The sequence below is a fragment of the Saccostrea cucullata genome, unplaced genomic scaffold (assembly GCF_032062105.1).
Source record: "Saccostrea cucullata isolate Sc308-1 unplaced genomic scaffold, CSIRO_AGI_Scuc_v1 ctg10910, whole genome shotgun sequence".
In the NCBI taxonomy this organism is placed as follows: domain Eukaryota; kingdom Metazoa; phylum Mollusca; class Bivalvia; order Ostreida; family Ostreidae; genus Saccostrea; species Saccostrea cuccullata.
The window spans coordinates 1-17,510 of record NW_026923809.1 but is presented as its reverse complement, the minus strand read 5'-3'; the positions used below and the strand labels follow the sequence as shown (position 1 = coordinate 17,510).

General features: G+C 34.6%; 1 protein-coding gene across 1 annotated transcript; it reads left to right on the top strand.

Moving 5' to 3' along the window:
* Window positions 1–8,522: 8,522 nt before the first annotated feature.
* On the top strand, window positions 8,523–17,505 carry LOC134264934 (transmembrane protein 26-like; the record flags this gene model as incomplete). Its single annotated transcript, XM_062747182.1, has 4 exons — window positions 8,523–8,975; window positions 15,119–15,296; window positions 15,948–16,151; window positions 16,912–17,505. Coding segments are annotated over exons 1-4 (1,167 nt in total), but the record flags the coding sequence as incomplete, so codon positions are not given.
* Window positions 17,506–17,510: the final 5 nt, after the last annotated feature.

The following is a 17,510-nucleotide window of genomic DNA, read 5'->3' as shown; positions in this document are numbered from 1 at the left end:
AAACTTTTAAAACGTTACCTGTAAATTGTATATGTTATATCTGTGTATTCTACCTGGCAGTGCGCTTCAAAAAGGGGGGGGGGGGGGTTGTCTTGAACATAGTACCTTACGTTTGAACGGTAAGGGCTAGGGCTTTCGTATTTCAAATATGTAATCCTTGTGAAAAGAACTTTTATTGGACACCAAGAACTTTGACCCTTTGACCTAGACCTTGGAGAACACATGTGTACATCTGAATCTTTTTTTCTGTTTCGTTTCTATGGCAACTGTGAGCGACTCATTACAATTTTTTTAAAAGTAGAAATCACTTTGACACATTGCAAGGAATAAACACTGAAAGTTTCAAAACGATTGCCTGCGTAGTTATTGAGAAAATCGAAATTAAAGAATTTTAACTTTCACCTGGTTTCCATGGCAATAATCGATTATTTGAAAATTTTAAATGCGAGTTGCATAACTACAGATACTAATCATTAAAATAAGAAAAGTTTTATGACGAACGTTTAAGGGACCAGAGAGAACACTCTCGGACAAAATTTGTCGCTTTTTACAGGTTTCCATGGCAACGGTAGACATATTGGAACTGAACAACCTCACTGCACAACTACAACCAGTGATCGTCCTTTGAGGAAAGTTTCAGGAAGATTGTCCCAGCCATCTCCGAGAAACAGCCTGGATAAAAAAAACATGCGTACAATATCAATATGTCGTCCCCGACTTCGTTCGGGGCGACATAATAACTCCTGAATTTTTCCCATCAATAACTCCTGAATTTTCCCCTTCAATTCGAGCATTTCTGCACTGTACAGGTCTGATGTTTCTTATGAGATGATAAATCATGTGAAAACTTTCTCAGTTTAGCGGAATCATGAACATTTTCGGCGAGATGAATGTTTTGTTTACAGTAGTGATCAAGGCTTAGCGCACCTGTATAGGAGCGGATCCAAAGATTTATGAATGAATAAAAACTATGGAAATAACGTACCAATTTTCTAATTTATTCTTGCACTATTTAATGAAATTAATAATATACAAGTAATAGATATACCAAAAAACGCGAAATGCTAATAAATGAAGTTGACAATCGTTATTTTTTATATAGAAAAAACAAAATAATTATAAAATCTAGAGACAAGACAGAAGAAGAATGACTGTTGGCAAACTATCAAATCACATCAGGAGAACTGAATTTTATGAATGAAACTTTTAAAACGTTACCTGTAAATTGTATATGTTATATCTGTGTATTCTACCTGGCAGTGCGCTTCAAAAAGGGGGGGGGGGGTTGTCTTGAACATAGTACCTTACGTTTGAACGGTAAGGGCTAGGGCTTTCGTATTTCAAATATGTAATCCTTGTGAAAAGAACTTTTATTGGACACCAAGAACTTTGACCCTTTGACCTAGACCTTGGAGAACACATGTGTACATCTGAATCTTTTTTTCTGTTTCGTTTCTATGGCAACTGTGAGCGACTCATTACAATTTTTTTAAAAGTAGAAATCACTTTGACACATTGCAAGGAATAAACACTGAAAGTTTCAAAACGATTGCCTGCGTAGTTATTGAGAAAATCGAAATTAAAGAATTTTAACTTTCACCTGGTTTCCATGGCAATAATCGATTATTTGAAAATTTTAAATGCGAGTTGCATAACTACAGATACTAATCATTAAAATAAGAAAAGTTTTATGACGAACGTTTAAGGGACCAGAGAGAACACTCTCGGACAAAATTTGTCGCTTTTTACAGGTTTCCATGGCAACGGTAGACATATTGGAACTGAACAACCTCACTGCACAACTACAACCAGTGATCGTCCTTTGAGGAAAGTTTCAGGAAGATTGTCCCAGCCATCTCCGAGAAACAGCCTGGATAAAAAAAACATGCGTACAATATCAATATGTCGTCCCCGACTTCGTTCGGGGCGACATAATAACTCCTGAATTTTTCCCATCAATAACTCCTGAATTTTCCCCTTCAATTCGAGCATTTCTGCACTGTACAGGTCTGATGTTTCTTATGAGATGATAAATCATGTGAAAACTTTCTCAGTTTAGCGGAATCATGAACATTTTCGGCGAGATGAATGTTTTGTTTACAGTAGTGATCAAGGCTTAGCGCACCTGTATAGGAGCGGATCCAAAGATTTATGAATGAATAAAAACTATGGAAATAACGTACCAATTTTCTAATTTATTCTTGCACTATTTAATGAAATTAATAATATACAAGTAATAGATATACCAAAAAACGCGAAATGCTAATAAATGAAGTTGACAATCGTTATTTTTTATATAGAAAAAACAAAATAATTATAAAATCTAGAGACAAGACAGAAGAAGAATGACTGTTGGCAAACTATCAAATCACATCAGGAGAACTGAATTTTATGAATGAAACTTTTAAAACGTTACCTGTAAATTGTATATGTTATATCTGTGTATTCTACCTGGCAGTGCGCTTCAAAAAGGGGGGGGGGGGGGTTGTCTTGAACATAGTACCTTACGTTTGAACGGTAAGGGCTAGGGCTTTCGTATTTCAAATATGTAATCCTTGTGAAAAGAACTTTTATTGGACACCAAGAACTTTGACCCTTTGACCTAGACCTTGGAGAACACATGTGTACATCTGAATCTTTTTTTCTGTTTCGTTTCTATGGCAACTGTGAGCGACTCATTACAATTTTTTTAAAAGTAGAAATCACTTTGACACATTGCAAGGAATAAACACTGAAAGTTTCAAAACGATTGCCTGCGTAGTTATTGAGAAAATCGAAATTAAAGAATTTTAACTTTCACCTGGTTTCCATGGCAATAATCGATTATTTGAAAATTTTAAATGCGAGTTGCATAACTACAGATACTAATCATTAAAATAAGAAAAGTTTTATGACGAACGTTTAAGGGACCAGAGAGAACACTCTCGGACAAAATTTGTCGCTTTTTACAGGTTTCCATGGCAACGGTAGACATATTGGAACTGAACAACCTCACTGCACAACTACAACCAGTGATCGTCCTTTGAGGAAAGTTTCAGGAAGATTGTCCCAGCCATCTCCGAGAAACAGCCTGGATAAAAAAAACATGCGTACAATATCAATATGTCGTCCCCGACTTCGTTCGGGGCGACATAATAACTCCTGAATTTTTCCCATCAATAACTCCTGAATTTTCCCCTTCAATTCGAGCATTTCTGCACTGTACAGGTCTGATGTTTCTTATGAGATGATAAATCATGTGAAAACTTTCTCAGTTTAGCGGAATCATGAACATTTTCGGCGAGATGAATGTTTTGTTTACAGTAGTGATCAAGGCTTAGCGCACCTGTATAGGAGCGGATCCAAAGATTTATGAATGAATAAAAACTATGGAAATAACGTACCAATTTTCTAATTTATTCTTGCACTATTTAATGAAATTAATAATATACAAGTAATAGATATACCAAAAAACGCGAAATGCTAATAAATGAAGTTGACAATCGTTATTTTTTATATAGAAAAAAAACAAAATAATTATAAAATCTAGAGACAAGACAGAAGAAGAATGACTGTTGGCAAACTATCAAATCACATCAGGAGAACTGAATTTTATGAATGAAACTTTTAAAACGTTACCTGTAAATTGTATATGTTATATCTGTGTATTCTACCTGGCAGTGCGCTTCAAAAAGGGGGGGGGGGTTGTCTTGAACATAGTACCTTACGTTTGAACGGTAAGGGCTAGGGCTTTCGTATTTCAAATATGTAATCCTTGTGAAAAGAACTTTTATTGGACACCAAGAACTTTGACCCTTTGACCTAGACCTTGGAGAACACATGTGTACATCTGAATCTTTTTTTCTGTTTCGTTTCTATGGCAACTGTGAGCGACTCATTACAATTTTTTTAAAAGTAGAAATCACTTTGACACATTGCAAGGAATAAACACTGAAAGTTTCAAAACGATTGCCTGCGTAGTTATTGAGAAAATCGAAATTAAAGAATTTTAACTTTCACCTGGTTTCCATGGCAATAATCGATTATTTGAAAATTTTAAATGCGAGTTGCATAACTACAGATACTAATCATTAAAATAAGAAAAGTTTTATGACGAACGTTTAAGGGACCAGAGAGAACACTCTCGGACAAAATTTGTCGCTTTTTACAGGTTTCCATGGCAACGGTAGACATATTGGAACTGAACAACCTCACTGCACAACTACAACCAGTGATCGTCCTTTGAGGAAAGTTTCAGGAAGATTGTCCCAGCCATCTCCGAGAAACAGCCTGGATAAAAAAAACATGCGTACAATATCAATATGTCGTCCCCGACTTCGTTCGGGGCGACATAATAACTCCTGAATTTTTCCCATCAATAACTCCTGAATTTTCCCCTTCAATTCGAGCATTTCTGCACTGTACAGGTCTGATGTTTCTTATGAGATGATAAATCATGTGAAAACTTTCTCAGTTTAGCGGAATCATGAACATTTTCGGCGAGATGAATGTTTTGTTTACAGTAGTGATCAAGGCTTAGCGCACCTGTATAGGAGCGGATCCAAAGATTTATGAATGAATAAAAACTATGGAAATAACGTACCAATTTTCTAATTTATTCTTGCACTATTTAATGAAATTAATAATATACAAGTAATAGATATACCAAAAAACGCGAAATGCTAATAAATGAAGTTGACAATCGTTATTTTTTATATAGAAAAAACAAAATAATTATAAAATCTAGAGACAAGACAGAAGAAGAATGACTGTTGGCAAACTATCAAATCACATCAGGAGAACTGAATTTTATGAATGAAACTTTTAAAACGTTACCTGTAAATTGTATATATTATATCTGTGTATTCTACCTGGCAGTGCGCTTCAAAAAGGGGGGGGGGGGGGTTGTCTTGAACATAGTACCTTACGTTTGAACGGTAAGGGCTAGGGCTTTCGTATTTCAAATATGTAATCCTTGTGAAAAGAACTTTTATTGGACACCAAGAACTTTGACCCTTTGACCTAGACCTTGGAGAACACATGTGTACATCTGAATCTTTTTTTCTGTTTCGTTTCTATGGCAACTGTGAGCGACTCATTACAATTTTTTTAAAAGTAGAAATCACTTTGACACATTGCAAGGAATAAACACTGAAAGTTTCAAAACGATTGCCTGCGTAGTTATTGAGAAAATCGAAATTAAAGAATTTTAACTTTCACCTGGTTTCCATGGCAATAATCGATTATTTGAAAATTTTAAATGCGAGTTGCATAACTACAGATACTAATCATTAAAATAAGAAAAGTTTTATGACGAACGTTTAAGGGACCAGAGAGAACACTCTCGGACAAAATTTGTCGCTTTTTACAGGTTTCCATGGCAACGGTAGACATATTGGAACTGAACAACCTCACTGCACAACTACAACCAGTGATCGTCCTTTGAGGAAAGTTTCAGGAAGATTGTCCCAGCCATCTCCGAGAAACAGCCTGGATAAAAAAAACATGCGTACAATATCAATATGTCGTCCCCGACTTCGTTCGGGGCGACATAATAATAAGAAACAGAGTAAAAACAATATGTTCCCCAACTTCGTTTGGGGAACATAATAATAAGAAACCGAGTAAAAACAATATGTTCCCAAACTCCGTTTGGGGAACATAATAATAATAAGAAACAGAGTAAAAACAATATGTTCCCCAACTTCGTTTGGGGAACATAAATATATTGGAAAAAAACTTTTAAAAAATCTTCTTCTCAAGAACCACGGGGCCAGAAAAGCTGAAATTTAAGTAGAAGCATCCTTGGGTAGTGTAGATTCTAAATTGTTTAAATCATGACTCCCGGGAGAAGGGCGGGGCCACAATAGGGAACTCACGTTTTACATTGAAATATATAAGAGTAGTCTTTAAAAATCTTCTCAGAACCGATGGGCCAGAAAAGCTGAAACTTATGTGAAATATTCTCGGGTAGTGTAGACTTTAAATTGTTCAAATCATGACCCCTGGGGGTAGGGTGGGGCAACAATAAGGAACCCAATTTTTACACTGAAATATATACAGGAAAAATCTTCTTCTCGGGAACTACTTGGCCAGAAAAGCTGAAACTTATGCGAAAGCATCGTGGGATAGTGTAGATATTTAGATTGTCCAAATTATGACCCCTTGGGTAGGGTGGGATCACGAAAGGTATTACAAGGGGGAAATCTGGTAAAGAACAGCATGGTCAAAGTATTCAGGTGAGCGATGTGGCCCATGGGCCTCTTGTTCTTTCTGTCACGACAGTGATACCTGCATTTGGGTACATGTTTTTGTCTCAAAATGACTCACATTTATTTTTGAGAAACAAGGAAAGAAGGCACAGAAAAAATCTGTTCTTTACATACAGTCGTTTTTAATCCCCGAATACCCTCAGAGTGAAAACATTTTTGACCCCCCAATAGCCCTTAAGGTGGAAATGAAAATTCAAAAAAAAAATTGCTGCACATCTATAGGATCCCCCCAATCAGGTTCCCAAAAATAAAATGGTTACTGTGACAAAAGTAAGAGTAGTTTAGAGAATCAGATTTTTGGAGAAAAATACACCTTTTTTACTCCCATGTGTGTGGGGTTGTTTTAATAACAAAATAATACATGCATATTATAAATAAATCAATATATTACAAATAAAATTTATATTCAGAAATGTTACACGGATATATGCCACATCATTTATATCTTGAAAAACCACTTTAAGAATCAAAGAAACATTCCAATACCCCAGGAGACGAACGCACCGCATGGCACATAGTACGACTCACAGCACTGTGTACTTTTATGTCTCATAGTGCACCAGTAAACTTGAATCCCCACATTTTTGTTTTTGGTGCATGCAAAACTTTGTACTTCAGATTTGAGAAGGATACCCAAGATCAGGAATAAAATGGGGATTTCATCAAATTAGTTTTGTTCTTGGCATTTTTATTAAGTTCATATTACTAGTAATTTGTTGCTTTGTAAAATTCGAGAAATTTCATTTTTATGCCCCGGATCGAAAGATTTATCGATGCTTTCTTTGGTCTTCTAATACCAGAATTAAGTCATGTGTTATTTATGATGCCTTTAACTTCAAACTCCCTCACAAATCTTTAAATCAGTATTCTACTGAGCACGTTCATTACAGGATGTTGTTTTCTCATGGTTCTAATGACTAAAGTAGCAGACTTAGACCCATAGTAAAGTTTGACAATTTCTACCATTTCTACCAGCTGTTCACATGATGGTTTCATATCAAAAACATGATGACGTCATTAGGAAATCATAAATGCCTGACTTTTTTACAGAATTTCTTGAAAGTTTGCCAGATAAAATGTATGTTAATACACTAAATGTAGACAACATATCTTTGTGAATACATTTGGTTTGATAAAGTTATAGATGATTAAAAGTGTAACATGTTTTGGGACACCCCTACATTACTGTTACATTGCCTCTTTAGTTAGCCAGCTTCTTACGCATGTACAGGTTAATTAAAAAATGTAACAAACAGTTTTTGCGAAAAATGTTGGCAGAAAAAAATACTCTTTATCGAAACTTCCTTTTACCTACGAAGAAACCATATGAAATAAGATCAGAAGCGAATTTTTATACCCACTTCAAAAGTGGGAGAGTATATAGTTATTGGGATGTCCATCTGTCTCTTTGTACGTCCGCCCGTTACGCTATGGGGTATCCATCTGTAATCCGCGACTCCTCTTATACCATTCAATAAAATTTACATTATACAATGCCATTTTTCATGCACTTCCTATTTTATTTTTTGATCGGACACTTATTTCGGGTCTCCCAGAGAAAAACATGGACTTTCCCAATGTAATCATATGGGAGGCGGCGGGGGATCATTTAGTGAGCTCAGTGCTCACGGTACCTCTATTTTTTTTTAATTGAAGACACCAAAGGGGAATAAGTTTTAATCCTTCAAAGTGGAAAAATCTGAGAAAATTATCTTATATCAACCTATCGAAAACTGTGAAACTGTGCAGGGTGTGTACGTAATTGGGTGTTGCACCAATTCCACTCATAAAATTTTTGTGTTTACAAATAACAAATTGAAAAAAAAGGGAATTCCATTAACTCGACATATAAACACTAGGTCTCTTTCCTTTCATCCATCTCCGTAAATATGACTAAAGTCAGTTGTTATGCCTTTGTAAACATTCTCCTCATAATGAATACCTTTGGGAAAATAGAAAGATCATACGTTTGTTTGCATCATACGATTTTATTAACCATCTCTCCTATGTGTCGAATGTATTTGTCAAGCCAAATTGTATACGACAACAGATCGTCTAAACAAATAATTATTTCAGGTATTAATTAAGCTGTTAATGAAAACGTTTAATCATAGAGAGGAATCCCGAAGAACGAAATTTCAGCAATAGTACATGGCATTTTGTATTCTGGTTGTACATTTTTTTTATCCAATGTAAGGGAGGGATGAATAGAAATAAAAAGATATTCTTGTGAGTCAAATCATCTCGATTCTTGCGATGCAATACATCTGAGCACATTATAGGCGTTACATATATCTTTGGATGAGATATGATTGGATCAACAGTTGGTTAGAGAATCGATTCTAAGCAAGAACCCTATTTAATGATCACTGAGCATAAACATCGAACTGACTAAAGATAATGACATTTCCGCATGTGCACTTTCATTAATTTCATTTGGAGAATAAAGCAAAATAATAATTTTCAGTTGAAAATGGATCAAATTAAGAAAAGAATATTGGAGTTTTAAATGTGATATAAAGACGTCATAAGGATGCGGTGCTTTACGATTTTTCGGGCCCTGTTCGTTCGGACTTTGTTCGGCGCTCATGGGCTGATTGCTATTTGGCGCCTGTACATGGTGATCGGAGATATATGGTGTTGGTATCTAACAGTGGCGCTATTGGGCCTCCTCATTGAAACCATTGTAACTCTAGCCGTCAAACGCGGTAAAGAATGGAAATGGTGAGTATATCACAACTCCACCCGAATGGTAGATAAAACTAAATTAAAGCATGGGTGCATTTTATTAACGTTATTAATGTAACTACATTTCACAGTCATTACCGCTACACATTGTCTATGTGCTATAATATTTTCATAATCATTACCGCTACATACTCATTACCGCTAGATATTGTGTAGCGGTAATGAGTTGTGTCATTTTCATACACTGATACACTGTAGAATTTAGCGGTAATGCACACCTGAAATTGAGGTAAAAAATAGCGGTAATAAATTGTAATCTAGTAGTTTAGCGGTAATGTATTCCTCCCAACTAATCAAGTCTTTTCTGAACGAAGTCTTTGGCCTACCAAATTAGACTGGAAAATGTTTATTTAAAAGTATCGAAGATATTTCTACGGGACAAAAAAACAAAAAACAAAAACATCTTTTGTAGCAATTCTAATAATTTTTGGACATTATATTCTCTAAGAATGTATAACTATGTTCTTTTCTGTTCAATTTTTTAATGCCGATTTTATAAATCATAAATATCCAAGCAATCTCTTTACGTTGAAACATAATAACAAAAGTGACAAATTGTCATGACAATTTCTTTTTGTTCAAGAGGATGTCTTCATCGAATGTAAACGTAGAAACATTCAATATAAGCACTTATGAAATTTCTTAATTTCACAAATCCAAAGGAAGAGCATAGCACACCTGCTTAACTGTTTCCTAAGAGTGCTTGCAGAGAAAACTTCAAGAGCCTTACTGACACAGATTCTTCGTCGGAAAGTACACTAATTTACGTAGATTTGTGGTAGATATGGGAATTGTATGTTCTCTTTAAGATAAATTGAACAAACTACCCACATAAAAAGAACTTAAAACTCAAAATAATGTACACTAACGCATCGAATTGGAATTTTGTGGTTAACGTCATTTCTTCTGACTCCAGTATAAGCTCAAATTTTATTAATAATAGAAAAATTATGTAAATTGTTTAAAATATGAAACTTTGTTTCTAAATTTACCACATTGTCGTATTCATCGCTCCTGTTTTTTTTTTAAATACAAAAACTATACTAGATATTAATATACAAGGTGTTCCGAATTAGCTGAATTCCGGATAAGAATTATCTAAGACGAATTGCTTTACAATGTCGCTGGTAACCCTTTAGTAAAAATTATATTTTTTCCTACCAAATTCACTGTAGAGGTCCAAGGTCAAGTGATAACGAGATTTACCAGGAATGCAGTGACGTAAAGTGTCAAAATTCTTCTTCGATTTTGGGAAGGGGTATGGCACGCCAAATTCACAAAAATGAGATAATCATAGTTTCACAATTGATAAACTAGGTTTATCGACTGTAAACTATAGTCTACAAACCGTAAACTATAGTTAACGATTCGTTAAGTATAGTTTTCATCTGTAAAACTATATTTAAGGTTGTTAACTATAGTTTACGAATGATGATCTAAGTTTATCTGTCTGTAATAAGCGTTAACAATAGATTTTGTTGATAAACATAGATTCACGGTTGTAAACTATAGTTTACAGTCGTAAACTATAGTTAAGAGTTGTTAAACATAGTTTCACAAATCGTGAAACTATATTTATCAGATCGTTAACTATATAGTTAACGGTTTGTAAACTATAGTTTACAAATCGTGAAACTGTATTTATCAGATAATCTATGTTTTGCAATCGCAAATGATTGTTTTCGGTTATAAAGTATAGTTTACGGTTGTGAAACATAGATTATCGCGTTAACTATGGTTTACAGATGTGAAATATAGATTAACGTTGTTAACTATAGTTTACGGTTTGTAAACTATAGTTTACAACCGATAAACCTAATTTATCGATTGTGAATCTATGATTATCTCATTTTTGTGAATTTGGCGTGCCATAAAGGGGGCACAAGAATTAACTAATGATTAGCCTAAAGAGTGAGTGGGTCGGGGGTCGGTTGGGACAATCGTGAAAAAAAAATTGATAACATAACTGAAAAGAAAACTTCGACGAGCAAAAAAGGGGAATATCCAAACTCGAAAACCATATTTCGTTGTGGTAGTTTGTGAGTGTTGTGAAGATGGTGGTGGTGGGGGACTTTTTTCGTAACTAATTTTTATTGATACATTAATAAATCTTAATAAATTACCATGATTTAGCTGTGCTACAAAAAGTAGCTGATCAATATGAAAATAAAATTAACCTACAGAGCAAATTTTATACAAGGAAGCAAAGCCACACCAAAAGTCACCCGTCGTCGTTCTAAGAACTTCGATTTTTTTATTCATTACTACAAAGGCAACAGGATTAATAACCAATAGTAAAAAGAATCAAGAAAAACAACTTTACAAAAACCAACCAAATTAGCTAACCTATTTTCGCACATCCGTTGTTCGGAACACAAAAATTGCGGACCTTTTACATTTTGCACGTTCTACACGATGGGAATGACCTTTCGTCTGTATTGGAGTGTATGCCAGCTGATAGTCCATCGGAGAGTTGAACATGTCCGTCCTCTTACAAACCTACACAAATAACAATAGACAGAGAGGGGGTACCAGGGACATAGGATACACCGATAAAGTTTCAGCGGCGGGAATGACAATGCTGCGATCCAATTACACTGCGTTAATGGCTCGGGGTTTTGATTAGAACGTAATTAAATGTATCCCTCGGGAATTGTGACAACTAATTACACATATACTTATCTTTTCAATAAACAAAATAACTGTTGAATCAGGACTGGATTTTGAATCTAATTTCTAAATTTGTTTATTTTGCTCTTGATTTTCTCTTTCTGGAGGCCAGATAGTCACTATTCGTTCGAGTAAAGCTTTTTCCGTAATAAGTTGACACTACTTAAAAGATTGCACTGTAGATAAAATACCGGAAACTTCCGTCCACCTTGATAATGTCTGTATACTTTTTGAAAACTAAGAGTTCCTTGATTATCAAATAAGTTTTAAAAAGACTTTGAACATCTTAACCGCAACATTGATACATGTATTCGGAGAACAATACAATGATGATGAATTTTTCAGAATTCAGAATTGCATTTTTACAAACATTTGTTTCATTTTTCCTGCAGAGGCGGCTAAAAAAGCATACTGAATGTTTTATCCGGAAGTTCTTGTTATATGTTTTTGTTTGAGCAGCTATTTAAAAAAAAAACAATGTTCTAACGCTCACTTATTTCTTATGTAATAAACTGTAAGTCATCATAAAGTTCAAAATTCAGATTAATTTCTCTCCCAAAATTCAATTATTTCAAATCAAGCTGCACGATAAACTGTAAAAATCAAAAATAAAATGGTCATTTGTCGACTTAAATGTATCCCTGTTTTCATCATCAAAAGCTGTAACCAAATTTGAGTTTGGTTTAAATTGAGTTTTATGAATCTGGTAATTGTTATCTGTCAAACTCACTACAAAATGTGCTCAGAAGAGCGTGATTTGTATTGTTTGTAATTATAGTATGGCCTTGAATCTTTTTTTTTTTTTTGTTTGATATTCCATTTGTTTTCGATTCTGTAAAATGATTTAGTGATGATCAAATTGCAAGGTGTAGAATGTAATTAAAACCATTCTCTTAAGTTCTTTTTACAAACTGTTATAGGCCTTATTGGAATACGTACAGTTGATGCCTTATTTCAATATAACGAAAGGCCTTTTTAATTACAAGTAGATACCCGATTACAATACCAGTAGAGGCCTTATTACAATACGAGTGGAGGCCTTATCAGAATTGTTTTGGAAGACTTATACTGTATAACTGGAGGTCTTATTGAAATAAAGCACGAGGCATTATTAGAAACAAGTGGGAACCCTTTTAAAATACAAGTGGAGACCTTAAGAGAATACAAGCTAGTGGGGGACTTATTTGAATAATATTGGGGGACTTGTTGCAAATTAACAAAAAAAAAAAAAACAATTCAATGTAGACAAAGGCCTTATCACAATAAAAGTGGAGGCCTGATAACAATACACTTGGAGGCCTTATTACGATTACAAATAGATACATGTAGTAAATACCAGATTACAATACAAGTAGAGGTCTTATTACAATACGAATGGAAGCCTTATTACAATATACAAGTAGATATCTGATTACAATACAAGTAGAGGCCTTATTACAATACAAGTGGAAACCTTATTACAAATAGATAGTAGATACCAGATTACAATACAAGTAGATGACTTATTTAAATACAAGTAGAGACCCTATTACAATTTACAAGTAGAAGCTTTATTATGTTCCCCAAACGAAGTTGGGGAACATATTGTTTTTACTCTGTTTCTTATTATTATTATTATTATTATTATTATTATTATTATTTTTCTTCTTCCTGGGAAAATTTTGTCCACGAGTGATCTTGTAAACTACACATCCGACTTAGGTGAAACCTTTTTAGGGTCAGTAGGCATGTTATGTAGAGTTGCCAAACAAAGGTCATTTTGCGCGCACGTGCTTGCAAGAGCGCGCACGTGCAACATGTGAAATTACCAATATAATGGATATTGCCGTAACTTTTCTATTTTTTGATGAATTTTTTTGAAACTCATAATGTAAGGATACATTAGTAGTATAGACAAGATAGCATGGTCAAAATAGCAAGATCTCACGCGCATGCACGTGCGCTTTGCTCTGATTGGCTGAAATTAAAGTCTCAATAACTTTCTTGTTTCTTGTCATAATCCTTTGAAATTTTGAACATAGTCCTACATTATGAAGATCTACCACATGATATATAAGAATTTTCATGAAAGCATGCGCATGTGCGCGTGCTGCAAGCTGATTGGCTGAAACTTTAAATGGCTATTTCTCCTTTGTTTTTTGACGATATTCTTTGAAATTTAAAATATAGTCATGCATTAGGATATCCTACAAAATGATATAGAAAAAAAATCATGAAATCATGCGCATGCATAATCTGATTGGCTGAAACTTTAAATGGCTATTTCTCCTTTGTTTTTTGACGAAATTCTTTGAAATTTAAAATATAGTCATGCATTAGGATATCCTACAAAATGATATAGAAAAAAAATCACGAAATCACGCGCATGCACGTGTGCTGCAATCTGATTGGCTGAAACTTTAAATAACTATTTATCCTTTGTTTTTTGACGAAATTCTTTGAAATTTAAAATATAGTCATGCATTAGGATATCCTACAAAATGATATTTAAAAAATCATGAAATTACGCGCATGCACGTGTGCTGAAATCTGATTGGCTGAAACTTTAAATGGCTATAACTCCCTTGTTTTTCAACCAAACAGGATGGGATTTAGAACATAGATAGATGTAAGGGACTCCTACAAGAAGGTATTATCATAATGCACGTGCACGCACGTGCGTGCATTTGAAACGAGTATATTTAAAAATACTCTTGAATGAGTGATTTTTATTACTTTTGGACTGAATGCTCTAATATATAGTATATTGAAATATATAAATAGTGTAGACAAGATAATATGGTCATAACGCACATGCATTCACATGCGCTTGGGTGCAATGCTAAAAATTGAATATAATTGATATCCTTCTGGAAAACATTGTTAAAGTCAAAAATGCACAGAGTTTGTCTTATTTAATGAAGCTTACAGGGGATATGGCACCGAAAGAAAGTTGGGGAGCGTTTGGGGAACATCTGTAACGGTTCCCGTTACAATTAGCACTAGTTACAATACGAATGGAAGCCTTATTACAATACAAGTGGAAGCCTTATTATTATACATTGGGAGGCCTGACTACAATACAATTAAAATACATCCAATCTTTGGTGGGGTCATTTCAACTTAACTATAAAAGATAGATAAAAACTGTTAATATATTTATGAAGTGTACATTCTGCAATCATATCTATATAATTATTTTCAATTTTGGAGGAAAGGCCAATTTTTCTTACTAATGTACTTTGCTCTTAGAAATAATTCGTACTATAGAAGATGTGAATACACAATATGATTATGGTAGATATAGGTAATTATAGAATTATGCATTTTAACCTTTTTGGTCACCATTCTGACGATAAGTAGCTGGGATGATTTGAACTGATCGTTAAGTAAATGTGCAGAAGAATACTGATAAAATGTAGTTTTAAAATAAGAGTAAATCACATTTTGTTTTTTTTTTTTATTTCTAGGTTTTGTCCCAGTGTGTTCTTTTACCTGGCCAGCGTGGTACCCGCCATTTGGTTCCTAGAACTACACGCCATGGAGGAAAGAATTTCCGAGAAGGCGGAGAAAGATATGTTAAATGTTTCCTCTATTATCCACAACATTACGGAGGAGAATCTGAAGATTAGCATCAAAGACCTGGGGGTAAGGGAAATCTAAGACACTGCACCAACAGAATAAATGTATCACAAAGTTACAAAAACCTCAATGTTGATGATATTTTTGTTTTTGGCGCGTCGCGACAGAAGCTCAACAAAGGCACTCATTTCTTTGATTTATGTAATTAATGGCAGTCAAAAATTATCAAAATGAATTAAAATTCATCTTATCAGAAGATTTAAGAGGATTACGTGGATGTAGTGCGTTATCAGAACACGGGAATAACGAGAGCATCTCTTGTACATTTTTTACTAGCATACATTTTTTGAACTTTTTTTTAATGATTAAACTCGATACATTATCTATTAACTCTGGAAAAATTATAGGTACATGCTTAATAATTTTTAATAAGAGAGAGAGAGAGAGAGAGAGAGAGAGAGAGAGAGAGAGAGGATGTACTCTTACGAAGGATCTACCACTGCTGCCTTCACTGCCTTGTAAGCATGCGACGAATGCTTGGCGTCGAAAGCTTTGTGTACACTGCAGTGTATCAAGGTTTTCTTCAATAATTAATATTTTTCAATATTTGTTTATCATTGTTTGAAGAAGAGATATTCATTCGTGTTTTCCCTTCATTAGAATCAATGAAAATATTTATATTCTAAGCTGTCAGTGTCATTTATCAATATTTTACAGATCGATTTTAGTTTCCCTTTGTCCTTGACCGCTGACCTCTGGTTGCGAGTGTTAGAACAGTTTCTCTTGTTGATGCTGATAGTCGGGAGATGGGTACTTCCCAAAGGAGCATTGTCACATGACCAGTTATCGCAACTCCTATTGGTTTACGTCGGGACTGCAGCTGATATTGTGGAATTTTATGAAGCATTTAACGAAGAGGCGGTAAATAAAATACTAACCTTATCATTTATTATATCATATACCTCTCTTTCATTTAGTGACAAATGTAAATAAATATATAAGCCTTCAGGATATATGGGATTTGTTTAAGGTTCATGAACCCTCAGCTCACTCATATAAATGTTGCTTCAACTTGTATGGTATTCCGTAAGGAGTATATACAAACAATTCTATCAAAGGTTGTGAAGCAAAATTCAACGTACGACATCACAATTTGACAAATTAGATATTTATATCATCAAGAATTACCTCTCTTATCAAAATATCAATGAACCTTAAGTAATCAAAAATTGTATGTATATTTTCTATATTGTCTAAAATAAGGCAATGTATGTTAAGTAGTAACTTAAAAATAAAAAAAAAACATTGAGTGGAGATTCAGAGTGACTTTGGTTCAGAATCATTTCTCTCTCTCTCTCCCTCCCTCTCTCTCTCTCTCTCTCTCTCTCCCTCCCTCCCTCCCTCCCTCTCTCTCTCTCTCTCTCTCTCTCTCTCTCTCTCTCTCTCTCTCTCTCTCTCTCTCTCTCTCAATCTTACATATTTTCATTTACGAATAAAAATTATAAACTTACACAAATGTGAAATGAAATTATCTAAAATACATACAAGTATTCAATTACTTATATGTATTTAAAGTATTCAAATTACTTTGAAGGTCAATCAAAATCATTTATGGGGCATAATGTGGTGCCCTTGTGAATTTAGTATAGTTATTTACCGTCTGCTTCTGTTTGTATTTTAGGTAAAATATAATCCGTTGTTGATCTACATTCTCTTGGGTATTTGGACATTGAGTCTGTTCCAGTTCACGCTAGTCGTCACGGCCACGAGAGCAAGGCGAGATCTTGTTGGTGTTCCGAGTAGTCTGATCATGGCGATGCAGGACGAAGCACCGAGTTGCTGCAATCCGGAAATCTATGGAATTATCGTGTCAATTTTAATGCAGGATTGTCCTTTCCTTGTGATAAGGCTTCTTCTGATATTTTACTATCACGTTGTGAGTTATACAAACATGTTCTTCACTTCCAAAAACTCCTTAGTAATTCTGTTACTGCTCTACAGAGTGATTGTCATTCAGACTGATTCCGACAAAAAGAAATCTCGTTCCTCGGGATCTCGCGAGAAGAGCACGGAAGAGCTTCAAGCTAAATGTAATAGGGAAATACACAATCTTCTTCACGGCAGTTTGAGTGCTCCGAATGTCACCCAGATTAATGGCAATCCCGCCTTCCGGTCTTTCGACAGTCTGCCACTCGATGTCACAATTGACGTCGTTAACGAAGTCAAGGGCGGGAAAAGTGGTCGTTCAGAAGAGAGCAACATGGAAGAAAATAAATATTC